At 40.9% G+C, this 20,573-nt stretch overlaps 1 protein-coding gene across 7 annotated transcripts in view; it reads left to right on the top strand.

Moving 5' to 3' along the window:
- Window positions 1–20,573, top strand: part of sptan1 (spectrin alpha, non-erythrocytic 1) — a 36,290-nt gene that overhangs the window by 4,008 nt on the left and 11,709 nt on the right. For 6 of the 7 annotated variants that reach the window (XR_013817975.1, XR_013817976.1, XM_079835981.1 and 3 more), the window contains exons 2-29: window positions 8,089–8,328; window positions 8,732–8,857; window positions 9,271–9,411; window positions 9,515–9,795; window positions 10,190–10,334; window positions 10,525–10,679; window positions 10,791–10,926; window positions 11,135–11,236; window positions 11,331–11,468; window positions 11,597–11,707; window positions 11,813–11,890; window positions 12,024–12,179; window positions 12,295–12,499; window positions 12,692–12,873; window positions 13,694–13,937; window positions 14,062–14,184; window positions 14,327–14,544; window positions 14,830–14,922; window positions 15,044–15,178; window positions 15,278–15,426; window positions 16,694–16,892; window positions 16,991–17,095; window positions 18,801–18,833; window positions 18,962–18,997; window positions 19,209–19,256; window positions 19,895–19,986; window positions 20,106–20,250; window positions 20,344–20,525. Coding sequence is in view for 5 of the 7 variants with exons in the window: in XM_079835981.1 (XP_079692107.1) it covers window positions 8,092–8,328; window positions 8,732–8,857; window positions 9,271–9,411; window positions 9,515–9,795; window positions 10,190–10,334; window positions 10,525–10,679; window positions 10,791–10,926; window positions 11,135–11,236; window positions 11,331–11,468; window positions 11,597–11,707; window positions 11,813–11,890; window positions 12,024–12,179; window positions 12,295–12,499; window positions 12,692–12,873; window positions 13,694–13,937; window positions 14,062–14,184; window positions 14,327–14,544; window positions 14,830–14,922; window positions 15,044–15,178; window positions 15,278–15,426; window positions 16,694–16,892; window positions 16,991–17,095; window positions 18,801–18,833; window positions 18,962–18,997; window positions 19,209–19,256; window positions 19,895–19,986; window positions 20,106–20,250; window positions 20,344–20,525 (3,995 nt within the window). In the remaining 2 variants the exon portion in view is untranslated. Of the gene's footprint in view, window positions 1–3,402; window positions 3,423–8,088; window positions 8,329–8,731; window positions 8,858–9,270; window positions 9,412–9,514; window positions 9,796–10,189; window positions 10,335–10,524; window positions 10,680–10,790; window positions 10,927–11,134; window positions 11,237–11,330; window positions 11,469–11,596; window positions 11,708–11,812; window positions 11,891–12,023; window positions 12,180–12,294; window positions 12,500–12,691; window positions 12,874–13,693; window positions 13,938–14,061; window positions 14,185–14,326; window positions 14,545–14,829; window positions 14,923–15,043; window positions 15,179–15,277; window positions 15,427–16,693; window positions 16,893–16,990; window positions 17,096–18,800; window positions 18,834–18,961; window positions 18,998–19,208; window positions 19,257–19,894; window positions 19,987–20,105; window positions 20,251–20,343; window positions 20,526–20,573 lie in introns of those variants that run through there. The other variant, XM_079835978.1, reaches the window with a different exon arrangement.

Below are 20,573 nucleotides of genomic sequence, written 5' to 3'. Positions count from 1 at the left end.
CCTTATAACGTGTTAAATATGGATATTTTTCTTACACAAACGCATCGCTTTGCTTCAGAAGGCCTTTATTAACCCCCCGGAGAAGTCTGGAGTACATTAATGAAGGATAGATGCACTTTTTGCCTGAAGCGTCAGGATATTTATTAATATAACTCCAATTGTATTTATCAGTAAGAAGAATGTCATATGCACCTATGATGGCTTGAGGGTGAGTAAATCATGGGGTCAAAAGTGATTTAAAGTGTTTTTTTGGAAATAATCACATTGTTGGTGCACATTTAAACATGGCTGGTGTTTTGTAGGGTTGTACATGATAGAAAGCAGCCCAAATGCTGTGTGTTGTGCTTTTGTTCTGGTTTCAGGTTGCATCCTGGTGTAACACAAACCTGAAGCGGTCTAAGGCTCTAAGCCAAGGGACACCTTTATTTCGTATTCATGTCTACGTTGTCACTTTGATATGTATCAGATGGACTCTTTCCTGTGGTCTGTGTTGTGTTATTGTGTTGCATCACGACCTGCTATAATACTGCACGCTCTACTTTTGCTCACATAAGTGAATTAAAAATATATTTAATGGTTCATGTGCATTTGTCCCGGTTCAATCTCAATGTCTTAACCAATAATGATGTTTTACATTACGCCTTGTAGCCACCCCCGAGACACCTGTTACCATGTCCAAGTTTCTTAAACCCAAACTCAAGGTAAAATATGTGAGTTTGCATCTCCAACCTGATCTCATAGGAATACGTAACTATTTTATGAGGTGGCAATTTCATATGAATTTGTGCAAAGAAAGGATTATTAGAAAAAAAGCAAGCGTGAAAGTCCACCCCTAACCCCTTCCATTAACACAGGGGCGTACGCAGATTAAATGAAAACGTACGAATGATATTGCACGAATTCATAAGAATTAGCCACCAATTCGGCTAACAGTAAAATAGTTATGGATTGCGATGAGATTGTGTTGGTATCTCTGTGTTCTGCCCTGATTTGCTGTGTAATAGCAATGAGAAAATCAATTGAAAGTGTTTGCATCGTCAGTGTAGGAAGGAAGAAAGTGACATGTTTTTTTCCTCATTCGCTTAAAAAGAGAGACGCATGGGCTGGGCGCTACCTTGGCTGTCTCCCCACACAGGCCCGTCACTGCAGCGCTGATGCTTTTGTCAGCACTGCAGCGAGAGGGAGAGGAGAAGGTTAGACAAATGCAGTGAGAGTGAGGTTTTGTTTTCTGCATACTCATGCACCCGTCTTCATCTTAAGAAACGTCATTGCACGTTGAACCTGGGCTTAAAGTAAGTAACAGGATATGTGACAGGACAGGATACAGGATTTTACGAATTTTTCTGTGGGTGCTTCTTTTATATTTAATGCATGGAAGTGCTGGTTTATTTCAGGTTTTGTGTGTTTGTTGCATGCTTTTGTGTGGGTGTGCATGATGTAGCCTAGTTGACATTCTGCCACGGATTAAGTCTCTTGAAATCCGCCTGCGTGTGATGTTTTGATCCCTGGCAGCTGGGATGAGAGGCGGCAGTGAACCTTTTTTTCCCCCTGCAGCTCAATATAATCATAAATATTTCACATTTAGGATGGGCTCAATTTGAGTGCATCTTCATTCTCGGGGTTCGTGGAGCTTTCAAATCTCAATCAATAAAGGAGCCTTTTGGAAATGAGTTAACAGGGATTAAAAAATATGGGCATATCTCTGTATCTCCCTGCAAAACTGCTATTATTTCAGCTTTTTGGACTCTCCGAACAGTTACTATTAGCCAAACGAAATCCTTTGAGACATCCCACCCATTTCCTCTAAATTCCTTAGGCCTGCATCCTCCCATTCAGATGTATGGATACAGATGTGTTACCATGGAAACTTCCAGGCTTTCAGCATGACCTCACTTAGTTCTCATATTCCCAGCTTGATAGTGGGAGTGCGTTTAATAAGTGCTTCTGTCTTGCTGAACACTGATGTTTGGAGTGTGGGATCCATCCATGTTATGAAAAATGAATGCTTGAGGAAATGGATGTCTTATTACATCACTGCATTTTTTTCAGTCACCTTGTGATCTGATAAGAATCTTGTTATCTTATTTCTCATCTCTATATGTAGTGGTAGAGCTAATGCAAGGTCCTTGTCTTCATGGAGACTCATGATTGTTTGTCGCTCCCGGGCGCTTTTGAAAGGACGTGAAAGCAGGGGTTTTCCACACATTTTTAGACACAACTGCTGACAGTACGTATCATTTTATATTTTATGTATGTGGTTACAGTCAAATCATATATAAAACAGTGAAATTCTGTCCTGCACTCGAAATGGTGACGTGGGTTCCACTGACAGTCTTCACTCCTATCGGCTGTCGCTTGGGAAATTTGCATACACTTGAACTTTTGTCACGTCACTTGACGCACACATTTTGCCAACTGTCACTTATGTCGCTGGAAATCACCAGCTCTGTGTTGAAAATGAATAGGATCATGCCACTTTGTCGCTGGCGGTCGTGAACGGGGCTTTATGATTGACTCACTTTGATGTTCTAGTTTTACCTGATTACTGATTACTGATTCGGTCTCGCACACTTACTATCTTCTGTATTCTGCTTTGGAAATCTGTGTCACCTTCAGGCTTGTGGTTATTAATATCCCAGCTCTTCTCTGAGAGAATCTTAAGAATGTCTATCAGAGGACAACCTCATTATCAGGAGAGTGGGAATGGGAGCCATGTCGCTATTAGAGAGTCCTGATTGTCTGGGTGGAGTGGGAATATCCTTAAAGAGATTGTTCACCCAAAAATGAAAATTCTGTCATTACCTCACCCTCAAGTTGTTCCAAACCTGTATGAATTGCTTTCTTCTGCTGAACACAAAAGAAGAATGTTGGTAACCAAACAGTTAAAGGGCCCCATTGACTTCCATAGTATTTTTTTTTAATCCTTTGACTGCTCATACTTCCTTTTTTTGGTTTGTGGCTTTGTGGTTCTGACCGTAATGGTTGTACAACTGCAATGATGGTTGTTTTTTTATTACACAAACCTCAAGAACGTGAAACGGTTTTCACCATGTCATGTTCTAAAGCTCTTGTAATGGTTGCCTGTCCATAAATCATAAATGGCCACTGTATTGCAGGAGGGCGAGAGGTTGGACTTTGCCTGTGTCATCATGTGTTGGGAATGTGAGAGGCAGTTACTGAAGTGCTGTGCTCAATGAACGAGCTCTGGTGGGAATGAGAGAGGAACATTCCATAGTGCTGCCGGACTGCCGTATTCATTTGGATTCAGAAGCAACAATCTAAGACCAATGATAGAGAGAAACGGGGAGGGAGAAGAACATCTGAGTTTGTTATCACTAGTGCGCAGTCGCGTTTAGAGGCGCTATCTGTTGCTACAGCTGGACTGCAGTGAGGCTCTCGTGAACGCGTAGCTGTGTATTACAGTGAGTTTTTATTACATTGTTTGTGTATTTAACTTTGTGACTCTTATTTCATGCTTAAGTACTTAACAATGTCACAAAATGAATACTGAGATTGCATGTTTTTTAATGATGTATCACGGGTTGAGTGTGCACGTCTGCTGACTTTTGATCTGCACATGGGTGTGGCCTACGCACATTTGCCGGCTTAATTTAACAGTTCAGATCCATGGTCGTGACACCTATCCCCACAGAGCTGTCAGACTGAAACCAGGCTGAGCTGGTCGTAATCCCCTGTCTGATCTGAGCGGACATTGAGATCGTTTTTGGGAGAGGCTGAGGGGGGAGGGTGGCATGCATCCAGCTGATCTGGACAAAAACAGAATGTTTCCACAGTAAAGCACAAGCTGTGCATTAGGTCTTCGGTCGTTCATCACGTTTGTCTTCTGGATGGGTTTAATGTCTCTTGCGAAGTTATGATTGAGTCAAGGGCCTCAATAATGGATCCGCCATTAGCTAATCACTTCCTTATCTGCTTTCTCTTTTCTATCCTCCTGTCGTTCTATCAAGCGGATGTTTTGTACATAGCAGCCACTGATTGGGCTGATCTCCTTTGGTTAATTCTCCGTAAGACTTCATAAACCTATGCCGTTTTTGAATCTTTCATATTTAGCATTATGACCTCCATCTTCTCTCTCTCTCCTCCCATTCGGCCCCCCACTCCACCATCTTCTTATTTTCTTCTTTTTTTTCTGTGTATAATGGAAAGATGGTAGTTCTGGCCAGCATAACAAAAGACTGTATTGATCCAGGCTGACAGTGCATTACATGGCTGACTCCATATTCTGGCCACTCTTCACATTGTTAAAAATGCTGTTTTGTTAGTTTCTTTATGAAATGAGGCAGTTTCTTTGGCCTTGGATTAGCCTGAACCCTCCCCAAACGCGTCCTATAATGGATTCGCTTCAGCAAATGGAACACATGGCCCTCAAATGATCATAGCATGTGATGTCCAACAGCATCCATTCCACATGCAGTCACACACCAATGCTATGGTCGATTTAAGAAATTGAATGTAGCTTTTTTCTCTCACAGAAAGGAAAGACTTTATATAGAAAGTTCTTTAAAGTCCCTGTAAAGTCAAAACTAAACATGTGTTCTGAGTTCCTCACACCACAGATAAATGTGTTATGAACCACCCAGCCAAATTTGAATCATAAAAAAATCCGGGAAGTACATAATATAGCTTATCAAAAACCTGAAAAAATGAGCAGCATTCTCTGCTCTCAAACGCTGGGGGTGTGTCCGCTGTCAGCGCCGAAACCACGCCCACTCGCGGGAAAGCGGCAGTAGCACACAAGACTCACTGATCACGAGCGTCTATGATCACGACGTACCAGATGTCGGCAGGACGGGAGGATGAAGGCCTGGGCGGGGGATAGTCGGTTCTGCAGCGGATTATCAGTGAAACCCAGTTGTCTCCGGTGAAAGTTTGTAAAACGATCCGGTGTAAAGTCACTGCAGAGGTAGGTGTAGGTGATGATCCTCAGCTCTCCATCAAGGTTGCTGTTCACAAAATGAATCCACCTCTTCATCGTTTTTGTTTTGTAAGCTGTTATGTAAGTTGTTAACTATAGTAACTAACAGTACTAACAGTCAGTAACTCGCGATCGAACTGATGCGAATGTGCTCTAGTTATGATCGTGTTAGGGGAGGACCCAGGCTCGGTGGCTCCAGTGCGTCATCGAGCCACCGTTTTAGCCCCGCCCAGAAAATCCTGAACACAGCAACGGTGAAAAACTGTTTAACGGTCTAACTTCTGAATTCAGTACTTCATAGTTCACAGTCTTTGTAATGTGTTTCAGCAATACATTTCTAACATTTATAATGTGTTTAGAAACAAATCTCAGAATTGCCTTTACAGGGACTTTAATTTATGTTTAAGTAGAATTAAAAAGGAAAACGTTTACCATTTCTGTCAAATATTAAATATTTTATAGTCTTGTAAAGGCTGGAATACACTACATGACCTTTGCACAGTTTTTTGCACCGATTTGCAAATCTAGTTTACATTTACATTTGGCAGACGCTTTTATCCAAAGCGACTTACATTGCATTCAAGGTCCACATTTTACATTTTGTCAGTTCTTGCTTTCCCTGGGAATCGAACCCCTGACCTTGGCGTTGCTAGTGCCACGCTCTACTGTTTGAGCTACAGGAAAGCTAGTTGCCTAAAGTCATCACCACTCTGAAGATTTTGGCCAGTTGGAATTGGCAGATTTCACAGAAAATCGTGGCCACAGACTTTGATTCCAACCAGTTGGAGGATATTAAACCGGTTTGATATTTTGAGCGATTTTAGAACATATTAGCTACTTTTCCAACGTCAGGCCAAACAGTTCTCGTTGCTTAACCATTCCGTGCCGATCTGGCCCAGCCGATTACGGATATGCTTTCTTTTTGCCTTTGTAAAGCAAAAGAGTTTACAAACGATATGAGATGTCAATAGTGACCGCGTTATGGAGGATGAGCAGATATTTCTTTTGAAGGTCCTGTTCTTCGTGATCCCATTTTTCAAACTTTAGTTAGTGTGTAATGTTGCTGTTGGAGCATAAATAATACCTGTAAAATTATAAAGCTCAAATTTCAATGCCAAGCGAGGTATTTTATTTAACAGAAGTTCCCTTTCAAAGCCTACAGTGAACGGCCGGTCTGGGCTACATCCTGGTACATCCTGCTTTAATTACGTCAGTAGAACAGTTTGTTGACTAACCTCCGCCCACAAGAATACGCGAAAAAGGGGGCGTGGTCTTGTTGCTCCCTCGTGGAGAAGAGGAAGTGTTGCGTTCGGTTCGGTTCGGTTGCGTTTGTCGCCATGTCGTTCAGACGCTGTTATTTTCATCCCGGAGTCAAATCACCTTTGGCCTTCAGGGGCTGTAGTTTGAGCGCATTCATCTCCCCGTTATGGTAAGAGGCGTGACCTTCCCGGGTAACGTGCCTTAAGCTGCTGTCGAATCACAACACGGGAACCGCTAGCACAATCAGAACTCGTTACGTATTTCTGAAGGAGGGACTTCATAGAACAGGGAAATCCTCAAGCCGTTTTGAGGACAGTGAAAACAGCGGTATACAGATAAGTAAATTGTGTGAAAAATACTGTGTTTTTTTACACATGAAACATGAACAGATGTTATATTGCACACTGTAAACACAATCAAAGCTTCAAAAAAACACGAAAAACGGGACCTTTAATTTTATTGATAACTTGCTTCACTCAAGTTGGCACTTGGCCAACTACAGAGAAAGTGGCTGCTAGGCAAGTGACCAATCCTGAGTGGCGACATCACTACACCCATTCTACCAGCACGGTTACGGATGGTGGTTTAGTGTATGATCAGATTTTCTCTGTAATAATTTACAAAGTCAGCAAATGTATGATGCCTAGTGTTTTAAAATCTGTTTTGGTTTTAAGTGGTGTTGTGTAATTCCAGGAGTTTTATTATATTTTAAATTATAATGTGCTTGCCATGAAAATTAACATTTTAGCTTTAAATGAATGAATGAATAAAAACAAACTGAAAGGGTTAATAATGTCACCATGACTATTACTGTAATAGATGAAGAATGTTCACACATCAGTGTGGAATGACTCCCGATGTTCACACCTGCGTGCAAAGTGAATTCTTCTACTCTTTGTCCTCGGTTAGCTTTTTATCACTTCAGACTCTTTTGAAATTGATCAACAGCAGACCCTGCATTCCTAGAAATCCAGTCAGTCTGGAGATTGAGATCGAACCTCTCTGAAAATCAGCTCTCGAATAAGCTTTTGTCATTATATTACCTAACTACAAATAACTTAACACATCATGGTCTTTCTCTTTATTTATGATTATAACGATTTTTGAGAATATATTTGAGTCATTGTCCAATGTTTCCGCTCTCATCAACAACCTAATTTTGTTTCACACCAGAAGGAGCTGCTGTTGAGATTAATCCGTCCCCCGACCTCTAACATTAACAGTTTCTGCTTCAGGAACAGCAGTTTTGCAGGCAGCGGTAAAGCTGCATTTTCTGCAGTTGAAACATTTGGAACGATTCTAGATCATCCAACGTCATGCTATTGGTAGAAAAAGAGCTAGAGACTGTAACCTGGGTGTGTCCCATCTTTTCCTGGCCTTTGATTCAGTCATTCTGGACTCTAACATCCCCTCCACCCTCAAATACAGCTGAAATCACACCGCCCCCTCCCTACTGACAGTATTGGACAGTTGCAGTTGTATTGGGCTTTGGATTGGTGGGGGTTGTGTTCAGAGTCAGCGGGGGGCTGATGGCAGCACTCTCTTTGTGCCGGTTTGCTCAGAAGCGCGAGGAATGTCCGCCTGGCCCCCCATGTGCTCAGCTGTTGGCCACTGCTGGGGAGAGTTGTGTCTTTTAGCTCCTAAAATGTCCGCTTGGTTTTAAAGGTACCTCTGACGAGTGAGTGTTTCATACAGACTTAGTGGTGTCATTTTTTTTTTTTATTCATTTGCATAAATACATAGTTTAATGCAAACATGGTTATAATGTTATAGTGAAATCTTTTTCACTAACTTTTCTTGAAAAAGTACACTCTTGCCGTACCCAAATTCATGTGGAAGGGCTTTTGGCATTTGGAGATTAATTTATTAACAAAGTCTTTACCCTCTTTTAGAAAATGGATGTCAGTGGAGTCAAAGTTCTGGAGTCAGCCGATGACATCCAGGAGCGCCGACAGCAGGTTTTGGACCGGTACCGTCGCTTCAAGGAGCTGTCTACTGTGCGCAGACAGAAACTCGAAGACTCTTACCGGTTCCAGTTCTTCCGTCGAGATGCAGATGAGCTTGAGAAATGGATCCAAGAGAAGCTACAGATTGCCTCTGATGAGAACTACAAGGACCCCAGTAACCTACAGGTGAGATTAAAGCAATTTCGAAGTTTCCAAAGTGACTCTTCTGCTCGTCTATTTGAACAACAACAAAAAGTAAAATGTGTTGTCATCTCTGTTTCTGAAGTAACTTCTTCCAAGGTGTCTGCTGTTATCAACAGTAAATTTCTGTGTAGAGTCATCAGATTATAATGGCTTGAATACATATTGAACGCATGTATACAATGACTTTGATCCAAAGGTTTATGTTGTGACATATGCAGATGACTAAAATGGTTGAAATTAGGCCATACAGAGTTGCAAAGTTGTCTAAAGAAATGCATTTTCACAATATACATTGTTTAACAACGAGAAGTTAAAAGCTGCACAGTATTTGTGGTCTTTACCATTATTTTCATCTCACAAGGCTTTATTCTTTTCCATCTCTTAGGGAAAGCTCCAGAAACATCAAGCCTTCGAGGCAGAGGTGCAGGCTAACGCTGGGGCCATCGTCAAACTGGATGAGACTGGCAACCTCATGATATCTGAGAGCCACTTTGCATCTGAAACCATCCGAGTAAGAGACTTTTTCTTTTTAATACCACATTTCACATTTCCATAACTATGAAAAGTGCAATTTATAGTTTTTTAACATCATCCTATATGGATCAGTCTTTCACGCCTTACCGGACCTCTCAGCGACCAATAGTAAAAAGTGTCAATTATGGTGCTTTTATTCAAGTAGGTACTTGAGTGCGGTGAAACATGTTTAGTTTTAATTTCTTCTACTTCTTTTACAGTGCATGTCCCTTGAAAGAACTGTGTGTAGTGTTCTTTTTCAGTGTACCTAAAGTCTTTCTATTACTGTCCATACTGACTTTCTATTTCAGAAAACAACATTTCTAGACTTCAACTGAGCTCTCCTAGAAAAACTGCGTTTGACAAGGAGAGCATTTTGTTTTGATCCTAACTGTCTGTCTTTGAACTCAGACTCGTCTAGAGGAGCTTCACCGTCTTTGGGACCTGCTGCTGCAGAAGACTAAAGAGAAGGGAGTGCGTCTCCTGCAGGCCCAGAAATTGGTGCAGTATCTCCGTGAGTGCGAGGATGCTCTGGACTGGATCAGTGACAAGGTGAGAAACCATAGTAGATCTCATATATAGGCGTGTTTGGTCAATTCTGAAAAACAATGTCACCCAAGATATTTGAAGACACACTGACAAAACGTTCTTGCAGGAAGCGATTGCCACCTCAGAGGAGCTTGGGCAAGACCTGGAGCATGTGGAAGTTCTACAGAAGAAGTTTGAGGAGTTCCAGACAGACCTGGCAGCCCATGAGGAGCGTGTGAATGAGGTGAACCAGGCAGCCGGTAAGCTAACCCAGGAAAACCACCCAGAGGCTGAGCTCATCCTGAAGAAGCAGGAGGAGGTGAACGCTGCCTGGCAGAGGCTGAAGGGCTTGGCTCAGCAGAGGCAGGGCAAGCTGTTTGGAGCTGCTGAGGTGCAGCGTTTCAACCGGTAAGTTAAGGGTTGTTCACACCAACGACTAACATATAATAATTGAATTTCTCTGAGAATAGGGAAGTCCATACCACTTTTAGAACAATTACTTCCACATGATGAATGATAAAAACATTGACAGCCAGTCATGTACTTTAAACAGTTTGAGCATTTAAAGTGCGTGGCAGATGACATGACTGCAGCGTTTGCTTACAGTAAACATAAAAGTAGCTTTGGTGTGGATTTTAATATATATCTTTACATTTATCTTTATAGTTATTGTTTTTCAGGACATTTGTACAGTATTCAGCTGTATTGTATGAATCTTTCTTTGAGATTTCCTGATGTAATCACTACTTTTTATTTTAAAAAATTGTCTTCAGTTACTGAAATGTTCTGTTTTGGCCTACAGGGATGTGGATGAGACAATCAGCTGGATTAAGGAGAAGGAGCAGCTAATGGCGTCTGATGATTTTGGTCGTGACCTCGCCAGCGTTCAAGCCCTGCTCCGGAAACACGAGGGGCTGGAAAGAGACTTGGCAGCCTTGGAAGACAAGGTCAGTCTCAGCCTAACCTCACACCTTTTTTTCCTATTCCACAATACAGACCTGCCCATCACATTTATACAATTTATTCTCTCATTTTTTTGTTTATTTACTCGATTTATTGCACATTCTGTTAAACGCCTATGTTAAAGCAATGTGCAGTCATTCTTTGTGTGATATAGTGATGCTCTCCTCTCTTCAGGTAAACACTCTTGGTGGTGAGGCAGACCGTCTGCAGCAGACACACCCCCAGAATGCCACTCAGATCCACATGAAAAGAGACGAACTCATTACCAACTGGGAGCAAATCCGTACCCTGGCGGCTGAGCGACACGCTCGGCTCAATGACTCTTACAGGTGAGTAAAGACCCACCTTTTTGCTTATGAGCGCATCAAATTGAGATTTTAGTGTTAAGCTCAGCTTACACAGTGCTATCTTGTGATTTTATGATTTTGTTTTGTTTCTAGGCTGCAGCGCTTCACTGCAGATTTCCGTGATCTGACCAGCTGGGTGACAGAGATGAAAGCTCTGATCAACGCAGACGAACTGGCCAACGATGTGGCTGGAGCTGAGGCCCTGCTTGACCGCCACCAGGAGCACAAGGTATTATCCTTTGAACATCTAAACATGTAGAGCTACATGGGGAAATTATGTTTGGATTGAATATTGGTTTTTACAACCTTTCTTTCTTTAAAAATGTCAAGAGTGTGATATGCTAATTAAGTATTGCAATTGTAATTGCACTTACAGTATTGCTCTACCAAGGAGGCTTGACATTGAAAGACTGATTGTGTCCATAATGTTTTATCAGGGCGAGATTGACGCTCATGAGGACAGTTTCAAATCTACTGATGAGGCTGGGCAAGCTCTGCTGAACACTGGGCATTATGCTTCTGAGGAAGTCAAGGAAAAGGTGCATCTCATCTCATTTGCAAACTCATCATTGAAGCCTTTGTAAATCTAAAGTGAGCATCTGAATGACCCCCATTTTGTGCTTGTTGGTGTAGCTGGGCATACTCTCTGAAGAAAAAGTGTCTCTTCTGGAGCTGTGGGAGCTACGCAGGCAGCAGTATGAGCAGTGCATGGACCTGCAGCTCTTTTACAGGGACACCGAGCAGGTTGACAACTGGATGAGCAAGCAAGAGGTATGAATTTGTTGTGGAAATCATTCATCTTATATTGTAAAGATCAGACTTTCTCTCAAACGTGTAACAACATTTCAGTTTTAAAGATTTAGATTTGTGAGCAAAGGTCTCAATCTGTCTTCCTCAAGGCTTTCCTGCTGAATGAAGATCTAGGTGATTCTCTGGACAGCGTTGAAGCTCTTCTGAAGAAACACGAAGACTTTGAGAAATCCCTCAGTGCCCAGGAAGAGAAAATCACTGTAAGAAATCACACAGTCTGATGTACAGTTCAAGGCCTGGTACAATGTATTTGACAAATATTACAGTTTTTAATTTTTTTTTTAATTCTGTACCGAAATGTACAGGCCCTGGATGAATTTGCCACCAAACTGATCCAGAACAATCATTACGCCAAAGAGGATGTGGCCACCCGCAGAGATGCAGTAAGTGGAGATTAGCACCCTAAAATGTCCTTCATTTCACCCTCGCAAGCACTTTCCTCCTCTCAATTATTGCTGACAGGAGTGCTGAATCACTGGTAATACTATGACTTAAACACCTTTTTTTTCACTTCAGCTGCTGAGCAGACGCAACGCTCTTCACGAGCGTGCTCAGTTTCGCCGTGCCGCCCTGGAGGACTCTTTCCATCTGCAGCAGTTCTTCCGGGACTCTGATGAGCTCAAGAGCTGGATCAATGAGAAGATGAAGACCGCCACTGATGAGGCCTACAAGGTATGTTGTCCCAGAACTACTGCAAGTTGTTTTGCACATTTGGATTCAGTTGTCTATATTTATTTATTTCTCTCATCCTTTTTTCCTCCCCATCTCTGTTCCTTCTTTTTTTTAGGACCCATCCAACCTGCAGGGGAAGGTACAGAAGCACCAGGCCTTCGAGGCCGAGCTCTCTGCTAATCAGAGTCGCATTGATGCACTGCAGAAGTCAGGCCAGGAGCTGGTTGATAGGAAACACTATGCCTCCAGCGAGGTGTCCACCCGAATGGATGAGGTCAGCTCTCAGTGGAAGAAACTTCTAGAGGCAACTGAGCTCAAAGGTGAGAACATAGTGTGGCTAAGAATTGCTGGAAGGGACCATCTGACGGACATCTAATGCATCAACCACTGTTCATTTAGTTCTGTCAGTGTGTGTAGTTCTGTCTGTCAGGGCTCTAGTTCAAAACTGTGACAAACATGTAACACAAGTAAAAAGATATGTTTTATTGATATTACTTCCATTACCCTTGTAGGGATTAAGTTGCGTGAAGCAAACCAGCAGCAGCAGTTCAATCGTAATGTAGAGGACATCGAGCTGTGGCTGTATGAGGTGGAGGGACACCTGGCCTCTGATGACTTTGGAAAAGACCTGACCAGCGTTCAGAACCTTCAGAAGAAACATGCTCTGCTGGAGGCTGACGTGGCTGCCCACCAGGTAACATTGTCTGAATGATTATTGATAGGGCTGCACGATATATCGAAATACCTTTGTAGCTTTATTATGAATTTGTGTATATTTAATTCATGTGAAGACTATGCATTGTTTTGTAATTACATTTGATTATTCAGTTTCTGAATTGTTTCTTACTTGAATGCTACTGTTAAATAGATCTAATGTAGACCTCCATGAAAAATAACTTAAAGCACTGTTTATTTAATTTGTATCTTTGTTTTATTTTATTTGTCCTATTGTATGTAGGCTACTTCTTATTTTTAATAACAAAGATAAATTAAAATGACAAAAATAATCGTAGTTATAATAAACCCATAGTTTAGGTGTATTTGTTTACCTGGATGTTCTTGATGTTAAGTTTTAGGTTGATATATCTATATATTACCAAGTTGAACAAAGAGTTTTTGGTATTTAAATATTGGCATTAAATTATTTTGTTTGTTTACATTGATGTTAAAATTTATATTGTCAGATATGTGACATTACTTTTTTCTAAAACACTGCTGGTCACTTTCAGAAGTTGTAGAGATGCTTTCTTTTCCCAGAAAGAATGTGAAACACATAAATGATATCATTCTCAGTTTTTAAATATTTTTAAATATAATTTAAATAGATTTTACGCACTTAAAGCAATGTTGTATCGCATATTGCATTATTTAATTAACAAGTGATATTGCATATCACATTTTTCTTCAATATTGCACAGCCCTCATTTTTTATATTTATTGATATGTAGACACTTTCATGTATGATTTAGATTTTCTTCATCTTAACTGGCGGCTTGTTTCTCTCCTCTTGACAGGACCGTATTGATGGCATTACCATCCAAGCCAGGCAGTTCCAGGAGGCCGGCCATTTTGATGCCGATAACATCCGCAAGAAACAAGAGGCTCTGGTGGCACGCTACGAGGCCCTAAAGGAGCCCATGGCCGCCCGTAAACAGAAGCTTTCAGACTCTCTGCGCCTTCAGCAACTTTTCAGGGATGTAGAAGATGAGGAGACCTGGATCCGAGAGAAGGAACCTATTGCTTCCTCCACCAACAGGGGTCAGTGTAGTTATATGGCATGAAATTAGGTCTTAGACAAAAGAAGTTGGCATTCTACAGACTGTCTAAAATAACTATACACTGTTGATATTCATATAACAATGATCATCTTGTACCCTCTCAGGAAAAGACCTTATTGGAGTCCAGAACCTTCTGAAGAAACACCAGGCACTGCAGGCAGAAATCTCTGGTCATGAGCCCAGAATCAAGGCTGTTAGTCAGAAGGGGGAGGCCATGGTTGATGAGGGTAGGATTTAATTCTAGCATTTTCATAAGACACTGACTTTGTATTAGGCATTGTTTCAGAATAAAACACCTTTAGTCAATGTAGAAACAATACATTTAAAGTATTTATGAAAATACAAGAAAGCTTTTCCCCACCGTTTCAGGTCACTTTGCAGCGGAGGATGTGAAAGCTAAGCTCCAAGAGCTGCACAACCGCTGGGACGGACTAAAGGGAAAAGCGACCCAGCGTAGACAGGATCTGGAGGACTCCCTTCAGGCTCAGCAGTACTTTGCTGATGCCAACGAGGCTGAGTCCTGGATGAGAGAGAAGGAGCCCATTGTAGGAAGCCCTGACTATGGCAAAGATGAGGACTCTGCAGAGGTAAACGAGGAGGGGGACTAGAATTTATCTAGAAGGGACCTCTTTTGGGTTTAGAGGCCTGAAATTAGTTTTAGCCTCCTATTTGAGCAAAACATGCAAAGTAAGGGGAAAAAGTAATTCAGTTACTGTTCTGGTGTTCGTTTCATATAGCATCTCTTATACATATGATGTTTAAAGTGCTTAATTGGCCGAACTAAAATTAATTTGCTTTGTAATGTCTAAAATTGCAGTTTTGTGTTAAAAAAAATAGGATAGGCTTTAAAGTCTCATTGTTATCATTTACAGGCACTGCTGAAGAAGCATGAGGCACTGATGTCTGATCTGAGTGCATATGGCAGTAGCATCCAGGCCTTAAAAGAAGAAGCTCAGGCCTGCCGAGTAAGACCACATTACAACATTACTACATTCATTTAAAAGGAAGTAACATAGAAAACATGTGCATCTTTGTTCATTTCATGTCAATGAAAATGTGGTCCTTTTTCGTGGATTTTATCAATAGCAACAAGTGGCCCCCACTGATGATGAGACCGGTAAGGAGCTAGTTCTTGCTCTGTATGACTACCAGGAGAAGAGTCCACGTGAGGTCACCATGAAGAAGGGCGACATCCTCACTCTGCTAAACAGCACCAACAAGGTGATTAATTGGGCACGCTACATGCGTTACTTAGCCTGCCAGTTTGGACCTAAATGACAGTTTAGATTCATTCAAGTAATACATTTATCTTGTCCTCAGGACTGGTGGAAAGTGGAAGTGAACGACAGGCAGGGCTTTGTTCCCGCGGCGTACGTGAAGAAGTTGGACCCGACTCAATCTTCCTCTCGCGAGAATCTGCTAGATGAACAGGGCAGCATCGCTCTGCGACAGGAGCAGATTGAGAACCAGTAAGAGTCATTCTGCCTTCAGTTTTCTTATCGAATGATTGTGGGTAGATTTCTCACTGGATGTTTAATATGCATTAGGGCTGTCAATGTATACTGTGGTTCAAAAGTTTGGGGTTAGAAAGAAAAGATTAAAAAAAAATTATATAGCAAGGATGCATTAAATCGATCAAAAGTCAGAGTGAAGAATTTATTCATCAGGATGAATTAATGTATTCGTTTAAAGAATCCTGAAAATAAAAACATAGAAAATATTTGACAAGAAGACAAGACGAGAAGAAATATGTCTTGAGCAGCAAATTAACATATTTTCTAAAGGATCATGGGACTGAAGATTGGAGCAAAGGCTGCTAGAAATCCAGCTTTGCCGCCAAAGGAATAATTAAACTACATTTTAAAATATATGAAACTAGAAAGCTAGAACTGCTGCATGCAATTTCATCCAAATAATTAATTTGCATAGCATGTAATTCACTAAACAATGTTTTATCCATTGAAAGCCCTAATGTGAAGTTAGTGAACATTTATTTGTAGTTATTTTTCTACCTCACATCTTACATTCCAACAAAATCATTTCTTTTTAACACTAAGCCTCTTAAGATCTTTGCATCTTTATTCTTCCTGTTGCTCAAAAAGGGCATCTGTTAAAAACTAACTCTCAATAATGTTTCTGACCCCTCGTTACTCCTCTTTTTTCCTTTATTTTCTTTCTTTCTTAATTTAAACGCTTGCATGTGTCTGCTTGCCCTGCCCTGTGGCAGGACTGTGGTCACCAAGGAGGTGTGCAGCGTGTCTATGCGCATGAAGCAGGTGGAGGAACTGTGAGTAGGCCCAACCTATGTCATTCCTTTGATCAAAGAAGCCTTTGATCAATCGTTGCAAAATCCTCATCCTCATTCCTGTCATCCATTTTGCCATTTCTATCACACTTCTGGTCCTCTAACATTCTATCCTTCCTATTATATATCCCTCTATCCATCAGATAATTATCATTCCTCCTCAACTCTTCTATTCCGTCAAGGGATAGAAGTTCACATCTCTTCTGAGGATTTTGTCATTCTGAGCCTTTTCCATTCGTAGAATTCGTGTCTAGATTTAATTCTGCATTTTCGGTGGCCGACTATGCAAATTTCTTGTCAGTAGTTGAACCCCTGTCTGTGTTTCCACCTCTCATTTCCTCTCCTAGAGGGAGATGTTTCAGTCCATGTGTTGAGGTGGGAGTTGCATTTTAAGGTTTTGACTACTCTTTTTATCCCTCTCTCCTTCTCAGGTATGGTACACTGCAAGACTTGGGAGAGAAGAGGAAGGACATGCTGGAGAAGAGCTGCAAGAAGTTCATGCTTTTCCGTGAGGCGAACGAACTGCAGCAGTGGATCAATGAGAAAGAGTCAGCGCTAACTAATGAGGAGGTCGGCTCTGACCTGGAGCAAGTGGAAGTGTTGCAGAAGAAGTTTGATGACTTCCAGAAGGTATGTTTCTCCTACACATCTGTGACCCATTTATCAATGGACACTAACATTGTACGTGTTTCCTAATTCTTAGCTATTGTTTTTTTATGGTTTACTAGGATCTGAAAGCAAATGAGTCTCGGCTGAGGGACATAAATAAGGTGGCATCTGAGCTGGAGTCTGAAGGACTGATGGCGGAAGAGGCTCCGGTGGTACAGGCCCAGGTGAGAAGAAAACACCATACACACAGTGAATTTGATTTTACATACACATACACATACTACCATTCAAAGGTTTGAGATTGGCAAGATTGTTTTAATGTTTTTTAAAGAAGTCTCTTATCCTCACAGATTTGTATTTAATCAAAAATATAGTAAAAACGTTAATATTGTAAAATATTGTTAGAATTTAAAATAGTTGTTTTCTAGTTTAATATATTTTAAAATGCAATTTACTCCTGATTATCAAAGTTTAATTTTCAGCATAATTACTCTACTCTACTAATTACTTACTTCGTGTTCACACTTGACGTGTTTTTTGACAAGAAAAAGTTGGCAAGCATTCTTTTAGTAAAAAAAAAGCTGGAAGAGTTTGGTTCCAAATAGCAGCAGAGGTCTTTTGTTGCTATAACAACAGCTGCAACAAGAGTGCTGTGTGGTGCAGAGATACAAAATGTCAAGAGAGAGAAAGTTGGCTCTTGCGTTGGCTTTTGAAGTTAACGTGGAAGAGAATGTCAGCTCACAACGACGTTTGTGGGTGCACAACATTATACAGTACAGGGAAGAAAAGAGTATGGTGCTTGCAATAATGTAGTCTAGGAGCTCCGGTTGGATGATGCATGGTTTGCGGCATATTTTAGACTGCTACACATCATTGCTCCAACACTAGCACAATTAGTCGATCTACCGGCACCTTCTCCATTTTTCTTGTTGTTATGGAAACGAGTCAGGGCTGGCTCCTCGCTTGTCATTGGTCGGTTGTCAAAAAGACGCTTGACGTAGGGCATTTTTATCAGAAAAGTTTAACTTTTTTCAACTTGAAAAGACGCTCTGAGCTGCAGATAAAAACATTGACATTGCCATTTAAAAAAGCGGCCACAACTTTTTTGAAAACACTGTTTACTCCATAGGATTATAATGTAAAACAGATGCTGGCAGCTTCAAAAAAGGCATCAAGTGTGAACACGCCCTTAAGTGTCATTCTAATATGCTGATTTGGTGCTCAAGAAACTATCAGTTTCTTTTATCAGTTTTTATTATTTATTTTATTACCAGTGTTGGAAACAGTTGCACTTATATTATTTTTGTCAAAACTGTAATACATTTTTTCAGGATCATTTGATGAATAGAAAGTTCAAAAGGACAGCATTTATTAGAAATAGAAATCTTTTGTAACATTATAAATGTGCTTTAAAGTCACTTTTGATCTATTTAACGCATCCTTACTGAATAAAAGTATTAACAAAAAACCTCATTGACCTCAAACTTTTGAATGGTTGTGTAAATCATGATGTTTTCTAAATTAGTCATTCCGCTCATCATCATTTACATCAAAACATTGGTGTATACATCCAAAGGTTGCGTTAACAGTTGACCAAATATTTTCCGTCATTGACTGAACTGTTTTAGCCGTGACAGAAAAATCTGAAGGCAAAGACACAAAATCGAATGACAATTGCCTCTGACATTAAAATATTAAAGTTAAAATGACTAGTAATAATAGATTATGACTGATGTTTTATGACCATATCCGTCAAAATGACAGTCAATGAGAAAGTCTAAGGCAACCACTGTATACATCAGAGTAGTTTGTTTATTTGTATGCCTGAATTTATGAACATTTTATATGTGGTGACCTTAACTATTTCTTTCCCTTTCTCCTTCCAACCCTCCATTCCCTCATCCCACCCTCCCTTCATCCTACCATCAGCAACTAGAGATGCTGGGCTCAGCTCCTGGCAAGGTCATCATTATTTTATATCATTCATCTTGTCTGTACAACAATTGTCTGTGTCTACATGAAACAAACACAAGAATATCATGTGCTGTTTTAATGGGTTGAACTGATTGTATTTATATTTTATTTCACAGGATGAAGCTGACTCTAAAGGTGCATCTCCATGGAAGGTAATATAACATTGAATTTGAAATGGTTTAGACATAATCTATTATATCATCTAATCCTGGGTCTTTTAGATTGATGCATGTGTAGTTTTGATGCAGGGACTGAACGACAAGAACAGTCTGGTTCTTTTAATTCACATGGTGATTGATTGGTGTGTTTTCTTGTCTGTTCCTTTACGGTCTGTTTTTTTGCACATTTTTCAATTCAATATAGTCTGTTCGCTTGGCTGTTCAAACAACGGCCAACTTTAATACTATTAAGGTAAGATCCTAGGTTCTTTTGTTGTGATCCCTCAACCCATCCCACTAAATCATGCATTGTGCCCTGTGTACCTAACTCATTGTGGTGGCCTTGTACTTTTACCATGTTCTCTGGTTCCCTGTGTCCCATTACTGAACCATCAACTGTGCAGTTGCATCCCTCCCCACCCCCCTTTTCCTTTCATGAGTACATGTCGGCCATTTGAAATAACTAATTCATGTCTTAACGGTGTCTGTTTTTGGTGGGGGTAAAACATCCATTCTAGAATGCATTAACGCTTCTTTTTTTCAGTTTGTGGCAGATGCATCCACCCAAGTTTCCATATTTGCTAACTGTCATCACTGTGCTTAAATGTTGTAGACTTTCTGTTTGTGCCATTCATCCATACTGTTGCTTTTGCTTACTGATATGAAAAGCAAAGTATGGATTTAGAAGCATTGATGTAGTGCTTTGTATAGTGTCATGGCTGTTAACATGTTTCTGAATATACATTGACTGTTAAGAAACACTTTTTTTTTTGGCAATTTATATCATTCAAGACGAATCTGCTGCCTCCTGTGAAGGATCACATCATTGTTTTATGTAGACCAATAACATGAGCTGTGATCGGATGCTAATGGTTTTATGTTTGTGTATAGGAGTTGAACAACCGCTGGAGGGCCCTGCAGCAGATGGCTGAAGACAGAAGCAACATGCTGGGTAGTGCTCATGAAGTGCAGAGGTTCCACAGGTATGTATTATATCACAGATCAAAACTATCCGTCATTGATAATGTTATGTTCTTGTTATACTTGGATGATGTGAGATGCATGAAGTGCTGAGAAATTCAGCTCAGTGTGTGATTTACAGGGATGCAGATGAGACCAAGGAATGGATTGAAGAGAAGAACCAAGCCCTGAACACCGATAACTACGGCCATGACCTCGCCAGTGTGCAGGCTCTGCAGCGCAAGCACGAAGGCTTTGAGAGAGATCTGGCCGCTCTAGGAGACAAGGTCAAATGTTCATCCTCATTGTTTTAGTTTTAGTTTTCTTGGTTGGTACCTTACCTGGAACATCAGCTAAATATCCTCTTCTCCTTGTGGCAGGTGAACTCTCTGGGTGAGACTGCAGAGCGTCTGATTCAGTCTCATCCTGAGGCCGTGGATGACATTCAGGAGAAGTGCACCGAGCTGAACACGGCCTGGAGCAGCCTGGTGGGTCGTGCTGACCAACGCAAAGAAAAACTGGGCAACTCTCACGACCTGCAGCGCTTCCTCAGTGACTTCAGGTGAGAAGGATAAATAAAAAGAGATGCAAAAGGAACAGCTTAGTAGAG

Source organism: Gobio gobio, assembly GCF_949357685.1.
Source record: "Gobio gobio genome assembly, chromosome: 14".
Classification (NCBI taxonomy): domain Eukaryota; kingdom Metazoa; phylum Chordata; class Actinopteri; order Cypriniformes; family Gobionidae; genus Gobio; species Gobio gobio.
This window is presented reverse-complemented; position numbering and strand designations above follow the sequence as displayed.